The sequence below is a fragment of the Nomascus leucogenys genome, chromosome 10, assembly GCF_006542625.1.
Source record: "Nomascus leucogenys isolate Asia chromosome 10, Asia_NLE_v1, whole genome shotgun sequence".
Taxonomy (NCBI): Eukaryota; Metazoa; Chordata; class Mammalia; order Primates; family Hylobatidae; genus Nomascus; species Nomascus leucogenys.
Genome location: NC_044390.1, coordinates 91,131,810 through 91,150,680, shown reverse-complemented (window position 1 = coordinate 91,150,680; position 18,871 = coordinate 91,131,810). Strand labels below are relative to the sequence as shown.

The 18,871-nt window shown below is 52.1% G+C and overlaps 2 protein-coding genes across 10 annotated transcripts in view; one reads left to right on the top strand and one right to left on the bottom strand.

Annotated features, from left to right (window-relative positions):
- Positions 1-9,463, top strand: part of CCDC92 (coiled-coil domain containing 92) — a 35,008-nt gene extending 25,545 nt beyond the window's left edge. For 2 of the 8 annotated variants that reach the window (XM_003276243.4, XM_003276245.2), the window contains exons 2-5: positions 1,872-1,964; positions 2,737-2,883; positions 3,441-3,482; positions 8,422-9,463. In XM_003276243.4, coding sequence (XP_003276291.1) covers positions 1,931-1,964; positions 2,737-2,883; positions 3,441-3,482; positions 8,422-9,194 — 996 coding nt within the window. In that variant the 5' untranslated portion in view covers positions 1,872-1,930 and the 3' untranslated portion in view covers positions 9,195-9,463. The other 6 variants (XM_003276244.2, XM_003276246.3, XM_030821626.1 and 3 more) reach the window with 6 other exon arrangements.
- A 613-nt stretch (positions 9,464-10,076) lies between these two features.
- DNAH10 (dynein axonemal heavy chain 10) overlaps positions 10,077-18,871 on the bottom strand; it is a 172,208-nt gene continuing 163,413 nt past the window's right edge. The window contains exons 70-79 of one of the 2 annotated variants that reach the window (XM_030821624.1): positions 17,596-17,796; positions 16,712-16,921; positions 16,435-16,530; positions 15,632-15,803; positions 14,720-14,851; positions 14,346-14,557; positions 14,087-14,254; positions 12,686-12,866; positions 11,455-11,600; positions 10,077-10,888 (exon numbers count right to left, since the gene is read on the bottom strand). In XM_030821624.1, coding sequence (XP_030677484.1) covers positions 10,742-10,888; positions 11,455-11,600; positions 12,686-12,866; positions 14,087-14,254; positions 14,346-14,557; positions 14,720-14,851; positions 15,632-15,803; positions 16,435-16,530; positions 16,712-16,921; positions 17,596-17,796 — 1,665 coding nt within the window. In that variant the 3' untranslated portion in view covers positions 10,077-10,741. The remainder of the gene's footprint in view (positions 10,889-11,454; positions 11,601-12,685; positions 12,867-14,086; positions 14,255-14,345; positions 14,558-14,719; positions 14,852-15,631; positions 15,804-16,434; positions 16,531-16,711; positions 16,922-17,595; positions 17,797-18,871) is intronic. The other variant, XM_003276237.3, reaches the window with a different exon arrangement.

Genomic DNA, 18,871 nt, shown 5'->3' with positions numbered 1-18,871 from the left:
CCAGTCCGATTCTCAGAGCAGTGGGAACTGTTGGAGATTTTTAAGTAGTCTCAGTTTAAAAACAAAATCACTCTGCTGTCACGTGGAGAGCAGAATGGAGCAGGCAGGAGAGGACAGAGGGAGGCTTTCTGGCAGGGATTCAGGTGAGGGTGAGGACGGCCTCAGCAGTGGAGATGGGGAGAGTTGAACGGATCTGAGAACTGTTTTCAAAGCAGGATGCCAGTGAGATCATCATGGACTGGAAATGGATGGCGGGGGATGCCAGCGTCAAGGCCACCCCCAGGTTGTGCAACTGGGGACAGCGCTTATGAGGGGTAGGACGCTAGGCCTAGGGTAGCTCTCCTGTCATCCAAGACCCACTAAATTCTGGATCACATTTAAATGGTTCTTTCTCTTTGACAGCAAGCCACTAACATATGGGCTCTGCTTCTTCCATCAGCCAACAGAATCCTGGATTTGAGGCTGTCCTTTGAAAGCACCTCTGCTAGAGTTCCCACTTCCAAACCCCTTTCAGCTCTTCAGGATTCAGCCTCCAGGTGAGGTGCTGGAATTGATGCCAGAGTGAATGACTCCGGATTGCTGAGTCGAAGGAAAAGGTAGCCGCTACTGACAGCTCGCAGGCGCTCCTGGGATTTTCCTTCCTTTGACGCTGAGGCTGTTCCACTTTCAAGCGTTCTGCTTTGTGAGGGAAGGGCAAGGTCAGAAGGTGCTCGCCGTTTCCACAGCAAGCACGTGGCACACGCGTGCCACACGCTGAACCTGCCTTGGTCGTAGCTGGCTCCTTTGTTAAGGTCAGCGCCCCCCAAGACCACGTGCTGTGCAGACAATGTTGGGATCTCGAGAACTGTGGGGTTCCCCTTAGAAACTAGTGTCTGGCCCAGCAGCCTACACAGGAGAGTTTGCGGTTACAGCACAGAGACGGTTTCGGGGACAGAAACATCCTTTCTCACTCCTGCCAGAAGGCTGCTCACAGCTCCACTGAGAAAAGCCCTGCTTGATGGAAACTCAACTCTGCCATCGTCTGCACCCCAGTGCAACGGCAGTCAAAGGCCAAGGAGAGCTATGCTTTGTTTTATAGAAACGTGCCTAGAAATGGTCGCCTTAAGTTATTTAACCCACTCCCTGTTGTCGGGTTTTGAGTTTGTTTCTAGTCTCTTCCACCCGCAAACTGCACTGTAGTGACCATTCTCACAGCTACCTCTTTTCACACAAAAGTAATAATTTCCCTTTGGTAGATTTCTAAAAACAAATTGCTAGTTCAGAGAGACGACCAATTCCAAGGCTTCTGATCAGCTTTGCCCAGTCACTGCCCGTGGTGAGGCGCCCCCGAGACTGTACTTGCCATGTCCTGGGGCCACTGCCCTCTCCTGCCAGTTTTTGTCCCCAACTGAAAGGGCCTCTTGTTTCTCTTTTTCTTGGTCCTTTTTAGGATGTGTCATTGTTCACTCCCCTTCGTGAGCTCCGTCGTGTTTTATTTCCTTCTCTGCGTTCTCAGGTTGCCCTTGGAGTGGAGTCTGTGGCTTTCCACCTGATCAGCGCCCGGGAAGTGTTTTCGTGTGATGAAAGTGTATGTCTGAAGTTCGTTATGAACTCGTCCTAGCTCCGGAGCTAGTGTGCATGCATGTCACTGGTTGTACAGATAATTGATAAGCAATTGGTGTCGTCTGAAGCAGTGACAGCCTGGGTGTGTCATTGTCTCCAAAACGGTTCCACTGTGGCATCCTACAAATGGGCTGCATCCCGGGAGCTGTTGAGAAGTTGTACCTCCTTTACGGAGGGTTCTCTGGAATAGCAAATTAGGGAAAATGCATTCTGAGGCTCTGTATTTACGATAATAATTTATAAGCAAATAACTCACATTTCATCCTCAGTATTTTTCAGTGCTGTACAAGCGTCTTGAATTACTCTGGTAGCTTTTCCAGAAAGACCCATGACTTCACCACATTTCTCGAGTTACGATGAAGGTAGAGTCTGGGGCCCTGAGTGAGCATCAGATGCTGGAAGCTGGGGCTGGGAGGGGCCAAGCATTGGGGACAGACTCCAGACACCTGCACCACCCCCTGGCCCCATGAGATACGTTCTCAGACCTTCCCAAGAAGGATCTGTGGCTCCTCTCTGTGCTGTGAAGTGCAGGGGGCTTCCCTCTGGAATTCAGCCCAGCTCTCCCTCCTTACTTTGGCTAGCTCCAGATGTCATTTAGAGGAAATGTTTGGCCCGTTTCCCAGGTGCCAGCTTTTCCCATGAGGAAGCTGTCAGTGCTTCCTGGTCAGGGAAATCTTTTGGGAGTGATTTGGTCCGTCACAGTCTGTTGGGGTGAGGTGGTGCGTGGAGAGGACAGGATTGGGAACCAGGGGTCCCTGGATTAGAATCTCTGCTCCATACCTCACTGGCTGTGTGACCCCAGGCTCGCAAATCTGCCTCTCTTGATCTGTTTCCTCATGAGTAAAGAGAAGTGACTTTGTACTCTGGAGTGGGCCTCACTCATTCATGTGCCAGGCATGGTGCTAGGGCACACCCCGAGGTGCTCAGGAAGCAGAGGCTGCCGTCCCTGGCCTGGGGCCTCCCTGCAGTGTTGGGAATGTAGCCCTGGTGCCCCCGCACCCTGCCCTCCAGGCGCCGTGGTTTCCTTCTGCTCTCTCCTGGGAGGTGCACACCCCTCTGCACCCAGAGCCAAGGAGGGCAGGCAGCCCTGGGACCCTCTTCAGGGACCGCAGCCAGGGTCTGTGTTACCCACAGGTCCCCTGGATGTCAGCATGGCAGCCACAAACCTGGAGAACCAGCTGCACAGCGCACAGAAGAATCTCCTGTTCCTTCAGCGGGAGCATGCCAGCACGCTCAAGGGGCTGCACTCCGAGATCAGGCGGCTGCAGCAGCACTGCACAGGTACATCCGGGAGCAGGCCCGGGCAGGCGGGGGACAGCTATGGGGCACGGCAGAGCCCAGCATCAGAATGTACTAGGACTGCCCTGCCCCCAGGTCCCATTGTCATTGCAGGAGTCCATCTGAATGCCTTATATCATCCTCATTGCATAATCAAGATGCACTGAGCATAAAGCTGCAAAGCCTTTTCTTGGCATACTGAGGACTTAAGAGATTAAAATACGATGGTTAGAATCTCCAATGTGTTTTGGAACTGATAACCAAGATATAGCCTGTGTGATACATAGACCCAGCTGCTGGCTTGTTTTGGTTGGTTGGGATATGTTGTGGGGGAATGGGGAAGGGAGTTTGGGGGAACAGAGGGTGCCCTCTGACCCCAGGGAGCACAGCGGCCGCTGATATTTTCTGCTGCTCTCATGCTCGCCTCTCCTGCTGCCAAACCCTGCTCTGTCTGGATAGGACTCGCTGGCCAATCGTGGGAATCGGTTTTGCATTTTCAAAGCTGATGAAGATTTTGAAATGTACGGTGACGGAATTAATGTGTAACATTTCCCTTTTAGATTTAACATATGAGCTGACAGTCAAAAGTTCGGAACAGACAGGTAAGAACTCCTCCCCAGAAGTAAATGACAGTACGTTTCCCTTTGTGGTACATGTTGGTGCCGTTTTCACTAGTCACACACTCAGAAGAAAATGCTCTTGCTAGGAAGAGTTACGCGTGTGGCCTGAGCTCTCTGAGGGAAGATGAGAAGGATGTTTGGATCCCTCCATGTTGCAAGTGGTTATTAGTGGGCAGGGGGATGAGTGATTCTGTTTTCTTTTGAATGACACATATATTTGGAATGCCTATTATATGTTTTTCTGATTTTCCTACAATGAACATGTGTTCCTTGTGTAATCAGGACATAAAAATAGATGTGAGTTAAACCCAAAAGGAGGAGGAACAGCAGCAGCAGCATTGGGCAGAACCGCCCCCGCTCCTCCGTGTCGCTGCCACCTAGCATGGGCCTGGCACAGAGCAGCTGCTCGCTCAATGCTGGCAAGCGAGCGGTCACATTACTAGACAGCTCCCTGAGGATCCGGGGCTTTCTCTGGACTACAGCCCCAGAACCTTCCCCAAACCAGAATCCTCCAGGACCTCAGGAAACCCCAAAGGGCAGCCGCCTGCTGGCCGCCGGAGAAGAGACAGAAACCCAGGCCTTACCAGGGCCCTCTGTGCCTGCTGCAAAGAGCCTGCGCCCTAAAACAGGGTGGGAGTTTGGAAAGTGCTGAATCCATGTTTGTGCAGAGACACCTGTTGGAAACGGGTTTATCACGTCAGGAAGGCAATGGATGGCTCAGCAAGGCTAGTTTACTTTCTGCAGAAAAGGTGCAACTCGCCAGCAGTCTCGCCACAAGAGCACACTTGAACAAAGGAGACAAGGACGTTTATAATCTTCATAACCTGATGCAATTGCCCTATGACTGTGTCCCATTTCCATTGGCCAGAATGGGACCTCACATTCTAAGCTTGACCCGATTGGCTAACAGCTTGAAACTTTCCTAAAGAGGCAAAGGGGAAAGAGGACAAAGAGAAGAGGAAGCTAGTCATGAGAGGGTCAGGAGAGTTTCCAAAAAAGGAATAGCATGCACTATGGTCCAGGGCTCACTTAGCCCTGTCCAGGCATGCCGGGGCAAGTCAGAGCAGCTGCATTGGAACATATATAGAGATATACATAGAGTAAGGAAATGACAAGCTCTTTATGGTTTCAAGAAACTTTGAAGAACTTATCCATTCCCCACAATGCCTTTTTCTAAACAGGCCTCACAATGGCAGTTATTATTCATGAGAGTGTCCAGTTCCTTGTAAAAGACACAGACCATTTCCACCAAGCCTTAGCGGATTACCGAGCACTAATGTTTTTCCATTTGCATTGCTCATATTACAGCCTCCTGAGTGCGCCACTCAGGAGCCCAGACATCTTTTTGTCGGCGTATGGTAGGGAAGGCGCCGTGGGCTTCTTGGGGTGGGGAACAGGAGCCTGTCCTCAGAAGTCTCCCTGTGGAGGGACACCAGGGACCTCCCCCGAAGCCCTGGGACTGGGAGCTGGGCCTGTGGGAATGCAGAGGAACAGGATTTCAACTTGACATTGGGGACCTCCAGCATCCACACCTGCCAGCACTGAAGCCTTGGGAAAGGAGCTACCCATGTCGTGGAAGCCAGGGCGTCCTCGCTCCCTGTCCCCTCCTGGCCCAGGCTAATTTGAAGCAGCATACTTTTGCCCTGTGGCCTCGCCAGTCAAGGTTCTCAACCCCAGGTCCCAAGGCCGCCCGCCCGCCCACCCACCTGATGTAGTGCTCCCAGCAGCAGCAGGGTCCTCACAGCAAGGGCTGTGTCTTAGGGGAGGCAGTTTCAAAAGCCTCTCAGGTGGTTCCAGTTGGGGTCTCTCCCCTCCCAGTGGTGAAAATCATTGTTTTACATTAGTGCACCCAAAACTGCCCGATTCCAAGCAGTTTCGGGACCGAGGGTACAGCATAGACTCTTGACTTCCCTCCCCTGGGGGCTGTGACCCCAGAAGTCTGGGCGGGCCCAGGGAGTGCGCAGGTTTAGAAGCGCTGCAGTGCCCTGACGCTCGAGCAGGCTCAGCAGTGCGGCGTTTGGAGACCACCAGCAGTTGCTGCTGTCAGCTCAGTGTGCACCAAGCTTTCATGGGAAGACTGAAATTTCCAGAAAGGGGGTACGTACAGAGGAGGAGGTGGAGTGGAGCTTTCTATAAACAGCAAGAAATTGGCAAAACAGGAGGTGCTGATTCCCAGGAAGGACAGTCACCGAAGCAGCTCTCCAGAGCTCGGGATGGAGGAGCAGTCGCACCAGCTCCTTCCCACAGGAAGGCCCACTCCAGTCGGAGCCAGCAAACACCAGCCTGGGACCAAGGCTGCACCCTGGAGGAGGAGGCAGCACAGCTAGATGACTCTCAAGGAAGGATGATAAGGAAGATGTCTGTCCAGGAAGAGCTTCTCTTAGGATGCTGTGGCCAAAAGAACCAGAGTGATGCTTAATGAGCCCCAGATTCGGGCCTCTGCTCTGACTCGGAGGGGCTGTGTGGCCTTGGGCAAGTTCTTTGACATCTCTGAACCTGCATCTTCATCTGACAGGTGCCCCACAAATCCAAGTCCCCAGTCTGAGCACCAGGGCCTTCTGCCTTTGTGGGCTGCCCCTCATAGGACATGAGCAAAGCCCAGGGACAGCCTTGTTCCTGAATGTTCCAAACGTCCGTCAGCCTTTTGCAGCACTGCCTGGGGGAAGAAAAATCCCAGGATGGTCACAGCAGGCCAGGGATGTGGTTGAAGGTCTGAGGTTGCATCCCTTCCTCGGAAGGAGCCCAAGGCCCACTGTCCACCCGAGTGTGGGCTGAAAGCAAAGGCCCTGCGACAGGCATGGGTTATTGTCCCACAGGCCCTGGGGGAAGGATAGTGGGTACCAGGCCCAATGCCCTGCCCAGGTCAGCATTTAGGTTGCAGGGGTTCAGCCCGGGTGGCTGGGCTCCTGGGTCTTACAGTGTCCACAGAGTCATGTGTGTGTGTCTCTGTCCCTCTCTTTACCTCTGAAACCGTGTTTTAGGATCCATTTTCCTTTTGGCAAAAAAAGAAACCTCATGAAAGGTAGTACTGCATGCATCCTTTTTAGCTAGGTCATTTGCTGACATTATACCTGCACATACACACACAGACACGTGGTTTTTAAAAACAGAAACTTGCAATGGTTCAACTTAAAGTTTTTCAACTGCATGGGGCAATACCCATTCGTACACTCCTCGACTCACCACGGATATGTCCAGATAAACCCATGGTAAGCTGAAAATATCGAAAACACACTTTTGACTTACGGTATTTTCAACTTACATTGGATTTTTCGGGACATGACCCCATGCTAAGTCGAGGAGCGCCCATCACCTGCAGTGAGCTTGTAACATGCAAGTGTCCTGCACAAGACCAGTCCAGTCAGCTGTGGGCCCTCAAAAGCTCAGTCTGGCGGCGGGACATGCTGCAGAGCTGCTGCTAGCTCAGGCAGGTGGGAAAATTCAAAGCGAGACAGACAGAAGCCCAGGAAAGACGTCCAGTGGCGTCCAGTGCCTAGGCAGGCCCTAGGTGGTGGAGTTGGTACAGGGAAACTGGGCGTGCAGGTCTGGAGTTAGGTCAAGGACAGAGGGTACAATAGAGACAGAACAAGAGGTGGTGGCTTGGGGAGAGTGATGGAAGCTTTGATTTATGAGGGAGCAGATAACATTCGGGACAGATTGAGGAACTGGAAGGCATCTGGCAGTTTGGGTTTTATTAGGCAGTGAGGAACCATTTTGAACAGAGGACAAGAGTATTTAGGGGGTGACCAAGCTTCCTAAATACAGGATGGGCTGAAACGAAGACCAGAGAGGAGGTGGGACCAAGGCCAGCTGGAGACACAGGGAGGGGACAGCACTGAGCAGCCAGCAGAAAGACACAGTCAGGGAGGGGAGGCCAGGGATGGTGACTGTATCCAGTCTCCCTGGGAGAGTCAAGATGTGGGAAGCAGAGCAGCTATCTGGACTTGAGGGTGTGTCTGACAGACACTCACTTGGAGAAGTGGTGCTCAGGAGACACTGAATCGGGAGTTGACACTCGAGTTCCAGACCAGCAAGGAAGAGTCTAGAAAGAACTTCCCAGGGGCCAGGCAAGGAGGATGGCCAGCCAGCCAGCGTTAGGAGGAGTAGGATGGTGACCCAGGGTTTAGAGCCAAGGGTGCTATGTGAGGGGACCAGGGACTGCAGGTCACCGGAGGCAGCTGGTGTTTGCTGAAGGACTGGATGAGGGCAGGCACCCAGGGACAGCAAAAGGAGGCAGAGGCCCGAAGTGTTAGGGCAGGGGCAGCGAGGGACCAAGGGCAAGAGCCACAGAGGTGAGATAGCTCACTCTCTGAGCAGGAATTGAGAAAGAGTCTGTGTGTGTGTGTGTGTGTGTGTGTGTGTGTGTGTGTGTGTGTGTGTGTGTGTGTGTGTGTGTGAGTGAGAGAGAGAGACGGGTAGGGGGGTGAGAGAGGAGGCCAGCGGCAGAGCAAAGGTGACAGCCCCACATCTCTTCTCCTGTAAACATCAGAGTTTTAATTCAATAGACATGGATAATTCTTTTTACATTTGAGTTTCCAAACAGTACTTTGAATGTAGCAGGCATTTCATAAATGCCATCTGAGCAGACAGAGGGATTTGTGGCCAGTTTAATCCTAAGTGTTTGCTGAGGTCTAGTACTCTGCAATTGCCTGTTTTAACTTCAGCATCTTTAAGGTTCAGAGACATTCTTTTATGCAGTAAGCCAGAGAACTAAGAGCCGGAAAGGACCTCTGAGATGCCCTGATCTCCCCACCTCGAGGAGGGGAGGGGTCTTTCCAGAGCCCCCACAGCCCTGCCTTCTGCATGGCCCCCACCGCCTAGACAGGGTCCCCTATCAGACAGGTCCGCCTGCCCCATAGGCCTCACCACTCGGCCTCAGTTTAATGAGTTCTTCACCTGCTTCCTCGGCTTATTCTTGTAGGAGACGGGACTTCTAGAAGCAGTGAATTAAAGAAAAGATGTGAAGAGCTGGAAGCCCAACTGAAAGTGAAAGAGAACGAAAATGCTGAGTTGTTGAAAGAACTGGAGCAGAAAAACGCGATGATCACAGTGCTGGAGAACACCATCAAGGAGCGGGAGAAGAAGTACCTGGAGGAGCTGAAGGCCAAGAGTCACAAGCTGACCCTGCTGTCTAGCGAGCTGGAGCAGCGGGCCAGCACCATCGCCTACCTGACCTCCCAGCTGCACGCCGCCAAGAAGAAGCTCATGAGCTCCAGTGGGACCTCAGATGCCAGCCCGTCAGGGAGCCCCGTGCTGGCCAGCTACAAGCCAGCGCCCCCCAAAGACAAGCTACCTGAAACGCCTCGCCGCCGCATGAAAAAGAGCCTCTCGGCCCCCTTGCACCCGGAATTTGAAGAGGTCTACAGATTCGGGGCAGAGAGCAGGAAACTCCTTTTGCGGGAACCAGTGGATGCTATGCCAGACCCCACCCCATTTCTGCTGGCTAGGGAGTCCGCCGAGGTCCACCTCATCAAAGAGAGGCCCCTCGTCATCCCCCCCATTGCCTCCGACCGAAGCAGCGAGCAGCACAGCCCGGCCCGCGAAAAGCCGCACAAGGCCCACGTCGGGGTGGCGCATCGGATCCACCATGCCACCCCGCCGCAGGCCCAGCCCGAGGTGAAGACCCTGGCGGTCGACCAGGTGAACGGAGGCAAGGTGGTGAGGAAGCACTCAGGGACGGACAGAACTGTGTGAAGCCCGCTGGGCCCCACCCCGCGCTGTCCATGCACTGTGAGCACCACTAGGAAATCTCAGCCACACCTTTTCTGTTTAATTCCCATGCATGCCAAACACTTTTCACACCTACCGACCAATTCTCCTTCTGCTTCTCTTGCCCTCTTCTTCACACCAAAATATGATCGTGTCCCTGCTGCAGAATATGTATTTCCTAATTGCTGTGGCCAAACGCCTGTGTGCCGAATCGCTTGCTTCTGATCCCGCTCCGTGTAACCTAAGTGCGCCGCAGACAAAGCCCAGGCCACGGCTGCGTCACTACTGATGTTCACAGTGCCACACAGTCACACACCTAATTAATCCTCAAGTCGGAGCAACACATACCAACCTTGACCCGAGCAGCCCCTGCTCCCTCTTGGAGACCCTTGTCACCTCCCGAGCTCCTCCTGGAGACCCCTGTCACCCCCCAACCAAGCTTTCCCAGGGTGGCACCGATCACCGAGCAGCCGTGCGTGTATCTCAAGGAACTAAATAAGATGACGCTACTCCTCATAGCACCACAACCTGAATGTGTGTTCATATTTTTTTGTTAAGTTTTATCCAAAATGTTTACGATCCCAACAAACTTTATTTTCTAAACCTGCCTTCCTTCTGTTTTGTGTCTTTTATTAAACACCTGAAGGAGGGCTAGGAGACTGCAGGAGGGAGAGCAATCACAGGTCCCAGAAGCGACTCCTGCCTCCTCCCGGCCCAGAGCCAGTCCTTAGAACGTGCTGCGCTCCTGAGCTTCTGCAGGAAACTGCTTTTGCCTCCAATGGCCCCTGCCCACTGTGCTGCCCATGCTAGCCCCTCTCCTCCCTCGTGGAGTGAAGCCACCCCTCACCTCTAGGTGGCCAGCCAGGGCTCCAGGCCAGCCTCGTGGTGCACAGAGGGAAGGGGTGCCCAGTGACCACTGGTCCTGGAGGTTCTATGTCCTCACTTGACCCCACACAGACCCAGGCAGGCTAGGGGTAGAAGCTCATGCAGGAACTAAACACTAAGCTCAACAACCTCACAGTCGCTGTAGCAGGTCAGAGCCAAAGAAGCTAGGGCCAGAGAGTTCTAGAAGGGGGAGAAGTGGCTCCAGGTGACTGGCCACTTCTGCTTTGTGCCCGACATCATCAGCCCTTCTTGCCAAAAAGGAGCATCTGCTGAAACAGACCTGGATCATCAAAAACACACCTTTGGAAATTACATTAGGATTCTCACTTGTGCCAATGCTATGTATGCCAGGCACTTTTGCCTAATCAAGTGTTTTCTCTGAGAAGGAAAAGAAAACTCCACACATCTTAAAATACTCTCCAATATTTACTTTTTGATTATATAAATTCCTTTTAAAAAGTATCAAAAACCAAACCATTCAGGTTAATTTGTATGGAAAGAGCTTTAAATGGCTGATTTCAAATGAAAAATCAGTGTCAGTCCCCCTCCTGCCTCTTGAGAGGCCCCAAGAAATGACAGCAGACCTGATCACTCTTCCCAACCACCCCAGGCTCCGAATTCATTAAGCAGTTTTCTCCACCCAAAGGTTAATCAGAATTCAGGGTGAGGCATACTCCTTGCAGCACCCAGTGAGAAATGTGCCTCGTGGTAAAGAGATCAGCTTCAAAAACCAAGCCGACTCCCATGGCGTTCCTTCTCATGGAGGTGGTGTAGACAGGGGTCCGGAAGGTATTCTGCAAGGGAAAGGCAGGTGAGACGCCCCCATGGAGAGAGAGTGCAGAGGGATAAAGGCAAAGGTGCAGTGTTAAGTCTTGACAGGCAGGGGCCCCTGTGCAACACTGCACCTGAGAACACACACGAGGCTGGGGCTGCTCAGGGCCACCCTCCGCCAGCTTCACGGGGACCTGGCTTCACACTGACACACTGGCTAAAAGTGGGTCCTGGCCCAGGCAGAGCAGAAGGCATCTGCTGTCCACACCAGAGGGAACCACTTTATGACTCAGGCAATGTCTGCAGCATTTTGCAAGAAGGGAGGGAGTCTCCCCTTGGTTAGTCTAGACCACAGGATCACAACTTGAGCCTGACACCTCTGGAAGGATCGGCATCCACACGCACATGCAGCCGCGCCTTTCCCGGGAAGCAGCTATCCATAGCTTTTAGCACGGCTCCAAGACTCCCCAGCCCATAAAGCTTAGGCACCCGTGTTTTAAAAGCAGGACTGTTGGAAACCACCTCAGCTATAACTACAGTCAGAAGAGGAAGGGCCCTGGTGTCAGAGAGGAGGGGCTGGGACCTTCACCTGCAGCTTGAGGCGATGCACTTCAATGGGGATGATCTTCAGGATCGGCAGGTCCACAACCAGCACCTTGGGTTTGCTCTTGATAAGACATCCTTTTTCTATATCCCAGTCAGCACCTTCCAGGTACAGTCCCGAGACAAAGCATCCTAGGGACACAGGCAGAGACTGGATACAACCAGAGCATGCACAGCCTGCCATGGAGTGGCTCTATCAGGCGCACACACAGCGACACACACGCCACTGGCTGGCCTCCTCCCCAGCGCTTGGGGACAGCCCAGGCCCTTCTCCAGCACTTCTGTCCTGCCCACCTTCCCTCTGTGGAGGAGCAGCCCAGATAGGAGACCCTATGGCCCTCCCCCATGGCCCAGAGAAGTGGGTGTGGGGCAGTGGCCTCTCCCCCAGGAATGAGGCATCAAGGCCCACGGACTTAAACCACCCTGGGCCCCCAGGCTAGAAAGATGCATGGCCCCAGAGTCAGAATGGGCACCATGGCAACCCCAGCTACCCTGTGCGCCGAAGTGGCTGGGGAGCAGGAAGTCGAGGCCTCACAGAGAAAGTGGTCTCTGGGAAGGAGGACCCAGCAGACGTGCAAAGAGAAGAGAGGAGCACACTCCTGTGGCCCCAGAGAGAGTGGCGGCCCGGACACCTGCCCCTTCCCCTGACACTGAGACCTGGAGAGTCCCTACATCTTTACCATAAGTCCCCACTCCTTAAGCCATCTCACAAGAGCTTTTGTTCCTTGCAGTTAAATGAACTCTAAGACAACATGGCCCCGGGGAAACAGCAGTTTCCAGCTCTCATCTGCACAGTCAGTAACCAATGTCTAAGGGACCTTAAGTTATGGTGTAATCAAAGAGTTCCAACCAAGCTAGTCCATGCTGCTCTGTGGCTCCCATGCCCCTGGCCCCGTCAGGGGTTACCGGAAAGCTACCTGATGGTTTTTGCGAGAGCTAATTCTGACCCAGGAGCCCACTTCCCATGAGCTAGCAGAGTGAACATGGTTCAGGTCTCCCCTGCCATAGACCCCAGGTCTCAACGGAGAAAGTGGGAGAGAAACTTCCGTACCCACCCTCAGAGGTGTTAAGACATGGGCAGTGCACAGACACAGGAAATATTTGCAGCAGGCTGGCTTTCAAACATGGCCTGGCCCATTTAGGCCCACGCTATGCCTGTCCCTTTGAGTTGGAGGTGGCTCAGGGAGAGCTGCGGATCCCTAACGAGCTGATGGTACCTTGTCCCGCCCGCTCATTCACTTCATCTGCATCCCGGAACTTGGTCACTTGTGTGAACAAGGTGGAGCGGTCCAGCGGCCAGCCGTTCTTCCGGCAGGTGGCCTGCACCAGCGCCGTGAGGTAGGACTCAGGGATGTGCAGCCCCGAGAGCCACATCACGCTGGGCTCGCTCTCGGTCACCTGGAGACAAGAGAGGGCAAGTGCTGGGAGCCTGGGGCTGCCATCCGATGCCAGGTCAAAGTTGGCCTGGAAGTTTAGTTAATGATAAAAGACGTATTTCACCTAAGTGGCAAAAGATGGCGTTGGCACAACTGGCTGCCCGTTTGAGAAAAACAATCTGGACTGCCACATTCCAGGTAGATCAAAGATTTAGATATAAAAATAAAACCACAAAAGTACTGGGCCACATCTCTAATGAATGCTTTCATATCGTGGAGTAGGAAATGCAAAGCCCAGGATAAAAAAAAAAAGCCTTGTAGGTTTGACTACGGAGAAATGTAAAGCTTTTCTGTGGAAAAAAATACTGTAAGCAAAGTCAAGACTTATGACAAGCTGGGAGAAATATCTGCAACACTGGCAGACCAAGGGCTAATTGATTTGCAAAGAGCTCTTAAACATCAGTGAGAAAGATGGAGACCTCACTAAAAATGAAATCCAGATACAAAAAGACAATTCATAGAAAAACAAACACAAAATGTCTGTAAAGCATGCAAAATACGCTCAGACTCACCATAATTAAAGACGCGCAAAACAATGAGATATTATTTTTACCTCTCAGGGAGACAGTGATCCAAAATGTTAAGAACGCAGCGTTGCAGCGGGGTGAGGAAAGAAGCACTCTCATAGACTGTGCTTTCAGCCTTTCTAAGAACCATCCAACAAGAGCTATCAAAATTTAAAATGCACACGCTCTTTGATCCAACTCTTCCACTGTCAGAATTTACCCATGGAATATACCCCTATGCATATTCATAGACATGTGCATCAGAATGTTATTTGTATTCGCAAAAAAAAAAAAAAAATATATGGTAACCACCAAAATGTAGGTAGTTACCATATTTTTAGGATACAGAAGGAGGAGAAAGGATATGGAACATTTGTACAATGGCATACTCTAAGAAAGAACGAGCTGTGTACTAATATGGAACAAGTGCCAAGATATACGCTTAGATAAAATAATCAGGTATGTATAGTATGCTTCAAAGTCTTCAAAAGAAAAAAGAAAAGGAAAAACGAAGATACAGATATGCTTGTAAGAATCTCAGACCATTTCCAGAGCACCCAATAAACTTTAACAGAGGTTACTGCTGGGAAATGGAAAGAGGGAATTGGGAGGTGGTTTGAGGAAGTCTAGGTTGACACCTGAATCGGCAGAGAGGAGGTAGTGACGTGCAACTTACCCACAACATGTACTGGCTGAACCGCCGCAGGAAGTAGACCATCCAGTTTCCAAGGGACTTTAAGGTGTCAGGAGCAAGCCTTCTCCAGATATTAGGGATATGCCCGATAAGAAGAGACCTGGCCACATCGTCTAACTCATTGCTCATTCCAACTTCTCCAGCCAAGGCCTATTTAGAATCAAGAGCAGTCAGGCAGGACTCTATCAAACCCCCAGGTGCCAGGTATCTAGGCAGTAATCTGCACGAGAGACAGGCTCACCCTTTGAAGTTCAGCTAGAGACTTGGTCATCCGGACCACAAGCTTGTTGAAGCGTTCCAGCTCCTGCAGGAGCACCACCGAAGTCGGGGAGATTTCTGTTCCGAGGCGCTTCCTCACCTGGTCCAAGTCAAAGACTTTGGGCATCTTGTTTTCTATGTCTTTGGCCACTTGGCCAATATAATCATCGCGGCTGATACCACTGCTGGATTCCCCTAAAACCAGGACACTTTTCAGAGAAAACAAGGCATCTGTGTGCAGAACCGGAGCCTCCTGAGCCTTCTGGTTCTGGGAAAGGCATCAGCAATGTGGGAGGGCTACAAGAAGCAATTGTAAAACCCAATCAAACTAATGAAGTCCTCCTGAGTAGAGTTTACCTGTCTGAGGCTGCAGCTCCAGCAGGTGAGCCCACATGTCTCGAGCCGCCTGCGTGTAATAGCCAATCTCAGCGTTGGGGTGGAGACCAAACACTTCTGGCGTGTTGGCAAGCGGGAGGGCCTCGATGGCTTCTGCAGTCACAGAGAACAACGGAGGTGGCACTGTCCAGCCACCTGTGCTTTCTCAGGGCCCACAGCCTCAAAGTCCCCAGATATGCAAGACTAATTTCCACTGTTTAGAGGGTGACTTTTTTTTTTTTTGAGACAGGGTCTTAGTCAGCCAGGCTGAAATGCACTGACATGACCATTGATCACTACAGCCTCGACCTCCTGGGCTCAAGCATTTCTCCCATCTCAGCCTCCCAAGTAGCTGGTACTACAGGTGTTCACCACCACACTCAGCTAATATTTTTGTTTTTTGTTTTTTTTGTTTAATTTTTTGTTTTTGTTTTGATTTTTTGTTTATTTTTTGTAGAGATGGGATCTTGCTTGGTTGCCCAGGCTGGTCTTGAACTTCTGGGCTCAAGATATCTGCCCTTCTTGGCCTTCCAAAGAAGAGATTACAGGTGCGAGCCACCATGAGTGGCCAATGACATGTTTTTAATGTAAAAATTCTACACTACCACACCCAGTCCAGCCGTATGTTCATCTTTTATGAAAATGGCTCAGTGAGCTTCACTGTGGCCACTCTGCCTTTCCAGGTGGAACCTGATTTATTTACCATCATTCCAGGATGGGAAATCTGAACTCTATCAGCTCTGCAGCCAGGAAGCGTCTGCCGAGACACCTAACAGGCTTAACAGACCACACCTGACCAGCCGAGGCGCCCCACCAGGAGAGGAGCCAGTTGAAATGTATGGTCTCCCTTAGAAAAAGCCTTGAAAATATATTTTCATGTCTGAGAAATCTCACCAACAAATTTCTCCTTTTCATCACCAACAGGGATTTTGTAGTCCACTTTCTTGTTCCGGAAGAAGTGGAATGGCTGGAAAGTATCAAAAATGAAGTCCCCCAGGTACTCATCCATGTAGATGGTCAGGATGCGGCGATCAAAGCTGTCAATGGCCCGTCCTCCATACATGACCTAAAATTAGAGGGCCTGAGAGCTAGCCAGGAGCTCAGAACCTACTGTGTGCACCCTGGGGGACCGGGGCCAGAGGCTCGCTCAGGGTCAAGAGACTCCAGCAGCCTGGCTGCTGCAAGGCTCGAACCTGTTGACTTGCATAACCTTTCGGGCCACTGTTCACACAATTGATCTGTGGCTTTGCTGGCTTCCCAAGGGATAGGACCCAAAGCAATAAGAAGCCCTCAGGAAGTGTTGGGAGCTCCTGTGCAGCAGGCAAAGACCCCAAACACATCAAACAAACAGCTGAAGAAGCCAGCAGCTGCTTCTGTCTTTGGAATTGATGTCACTGCCTGAGCCGTGTGCAGACCACCGGGGACGCTTCCTGTGAGCTCTGTATACAGTGACAGCTGAGGCAAGGGGCTAGAGGATGCCTAGCCTGGATCCCCAGCCATGGATCCAGCTCAGGGAACCTCCATGTGAACAGAACTCACTTAGGACAAAGAACAACCAGGTGAGAGCAGAGAGAATGTCACAGAAACCCAAGGGAGCAGAAGAGGCTGGTTCTGAGGGTTCAGGGGAAAATCGGGGCACGAGGCCACAGCTATGTAGCCCCAGAGGCACCTGCGGAAGGATCCCCGGTCACCCCTACCTCTCCGATTAGGTACTTGAGGCTGCCCCACGGGATCCTCGGGTCCCGTTGCTGGAAGGCTTTCGTTAAGTACGTGTTCAGAATTTCCATGCAGACCTTGAAAGAAGAGAACACGCTCAGTTATACTGAAACCCACACCAAGCTGTTCATATTCTGATACTTTTCTGAAAAGGCTGCTGGGAATGGTGCAACCCTGCTGTGGTTGAACCCGAAGGAAAGTCAGGAGGAAGCGGGCCGCCTAAGGAAGCCATTTCCAAGGAGAAGCAGCCGCTGTCACCTGGAAGTCAGACTCATTGAAGTCATAGTACACGTTCCAGCCAATCTTCCCGAACTTCCTTCTCTCCTGCACCACAGCATGAAAGAACGCCAGCACGTAGACCAGAGGCTTGAAGGCAGGGTGCGGGCACTGGTCCAGCATTTCGTGAGAGATCTTGAAGTAAGTTGCCCTCATGTTGAGTTTCAGCCCATTGGGCGGCTCGGTGACAACCTTCAGAAAAGAAGAAAACGCACAGTGATGGAGACCGCAGACCCACAAGCTTGGAAGAGTGTGCACAACGCAGGCACTGCGCTTTCCTTCCTCTCTATGGAGCCATCTGTCTGAGACCTCCAATAGCTAAAGTCTCTTGTCCAGGGCCCAGGCTGAGAAGTTAAAGGACTAGATGTTCTGGCTCTCAGGGTCAAGGGTCAAGAGTCTTTGACCTTCCTCTGAACCATGAGATCCTTTACTATATATAAAATGAAAGTAAAGTCTTCCCTCCACCTCCCCAGAGAGAGAGAGACAGAGAATGACAAAACCTTTCCAAAAGAATTTCCTGGAGAATAAATTAAATGGGGCATGTAAGCCACCCGAAACTTCTGCAGTCAGCACGAGAGAACTGCAGGCTGTGGGGAGCCCATGAAGTTTATGAAAAGTAGCGTAGATATTGTTAGGGACACATGCAGAATTGGTAGAGATAGGCCTGGGAGTCACAAACACCCAACCCAGGACAGCGGCTCCCTCTAAAGAGAGAGGTGGGATTGAGAAGGGTTTCAACCGCAAGGTTTCACCTGCAGCCTGAGGTTTATTTCTACATGGACACAAGCACACCCGGCCCCAAAGCAACATGCTGGTGGTCTGAGAAGCTGGTGCCGGGCATGTTGATGTCCACCCTGACGCCAGACCTTTAGGGACTTCTGCAGAATCCCAATGGGGAAGCCCTTGGTGGGGTCCGTGGTGAGCCACAGGCGGAAGTCGGGGTGGGGCTTGGTGATCCTCTCCAGGGACTTCTCCAGATCTTTCAGCCACTTGACCAGGAGGTGGCAGTTCTGCAGCATCAGCCACTGCCCCCGAGCCACCGCCGTCTCCAGCAGCTGCAGGGCCACCTGCGCCGGGGGAGAGGGAAGAGGAGAGGGGTTGGCATCCAAACCCAACCCCCCGTGCTCTCCAGAGACCCACTCCACACCCACAGAAGGGCGATGGCCAGCTCCAGCAGAAGCCAAAAGAAAGCCGAGGATCCAGGAGCTACAAGGGGAGCCTTCAAATAAACCATCTTTGAGAAACCCCGTGGGCCCCGTGGGTGCACTGAGCTGGTCACACACAGCCTGGAAGACGGGTGAGCATTTTGCACTCATCGGCCTCCCTGGCCCTAGAAGTCCCAGCTCCTCCCACACAGTCGCTCCTGTCCCCTGAGGACCCCTAAGCAGGGCTGCAAGAGACCAGCTAAAGCCCATCAGGAAGTAGGGACTGTCCTGGCCACTGTAAGATCTTCAGGGCCCTAGGCCTGGAAAACAATCACCACGTCCCCTCCCAAATGTAATTCAAAGCACAAACAAGCTAAACACCCAAATCAAGCCTTGGTTTCTGAAATAGCTTAAAACACATGAGTGCTGACGTTACAATAGCTTCTTTCATTGTTGTGGTTAAGAGAGCTGGCCCACCTTGCTGGTGCCCAGGGCTTGCCTCCTGGGCCATCCAGCATGGGTATTACTATCCTCATCTCACCCAGGGGCTTCCAGCAGCAGAGGGGCTCACCCAAAACCTCACAGTTCATAGCAAAGCCAGGACTGGCAGTCAGCTCCCTCTGACCCCCACACACATGCCTGCGACCATCAAACTTACTGACGCACAGGCTTTTCCTGCAAGCTTTGTCCCACATTGTACTGAACTTGTGTAGCAAGTTCTAGCAGGGAGCACTGTAATGCAGAGAGGCAAGACCTCAGCGAAGAAAGCTCACTGGCTCAGAAGGGTAGGAGGATTTGCACCACAGTTCTGTCCTGAATGGTCCTGGGCTCAGCCTCTCTTGACCCACTCCCTTGGCCATGCAACTGGGGCCATGATAATCCTGATCCACAGAGAGGCTGTTCAGGGACTAAGGAAGGTAAAGACTGTGTGTGAAAGGGCTTTGAAAACAGCACAGCCTGAGCGTCGTGGCTCATGCCTGTGATCCCAACACTTTGG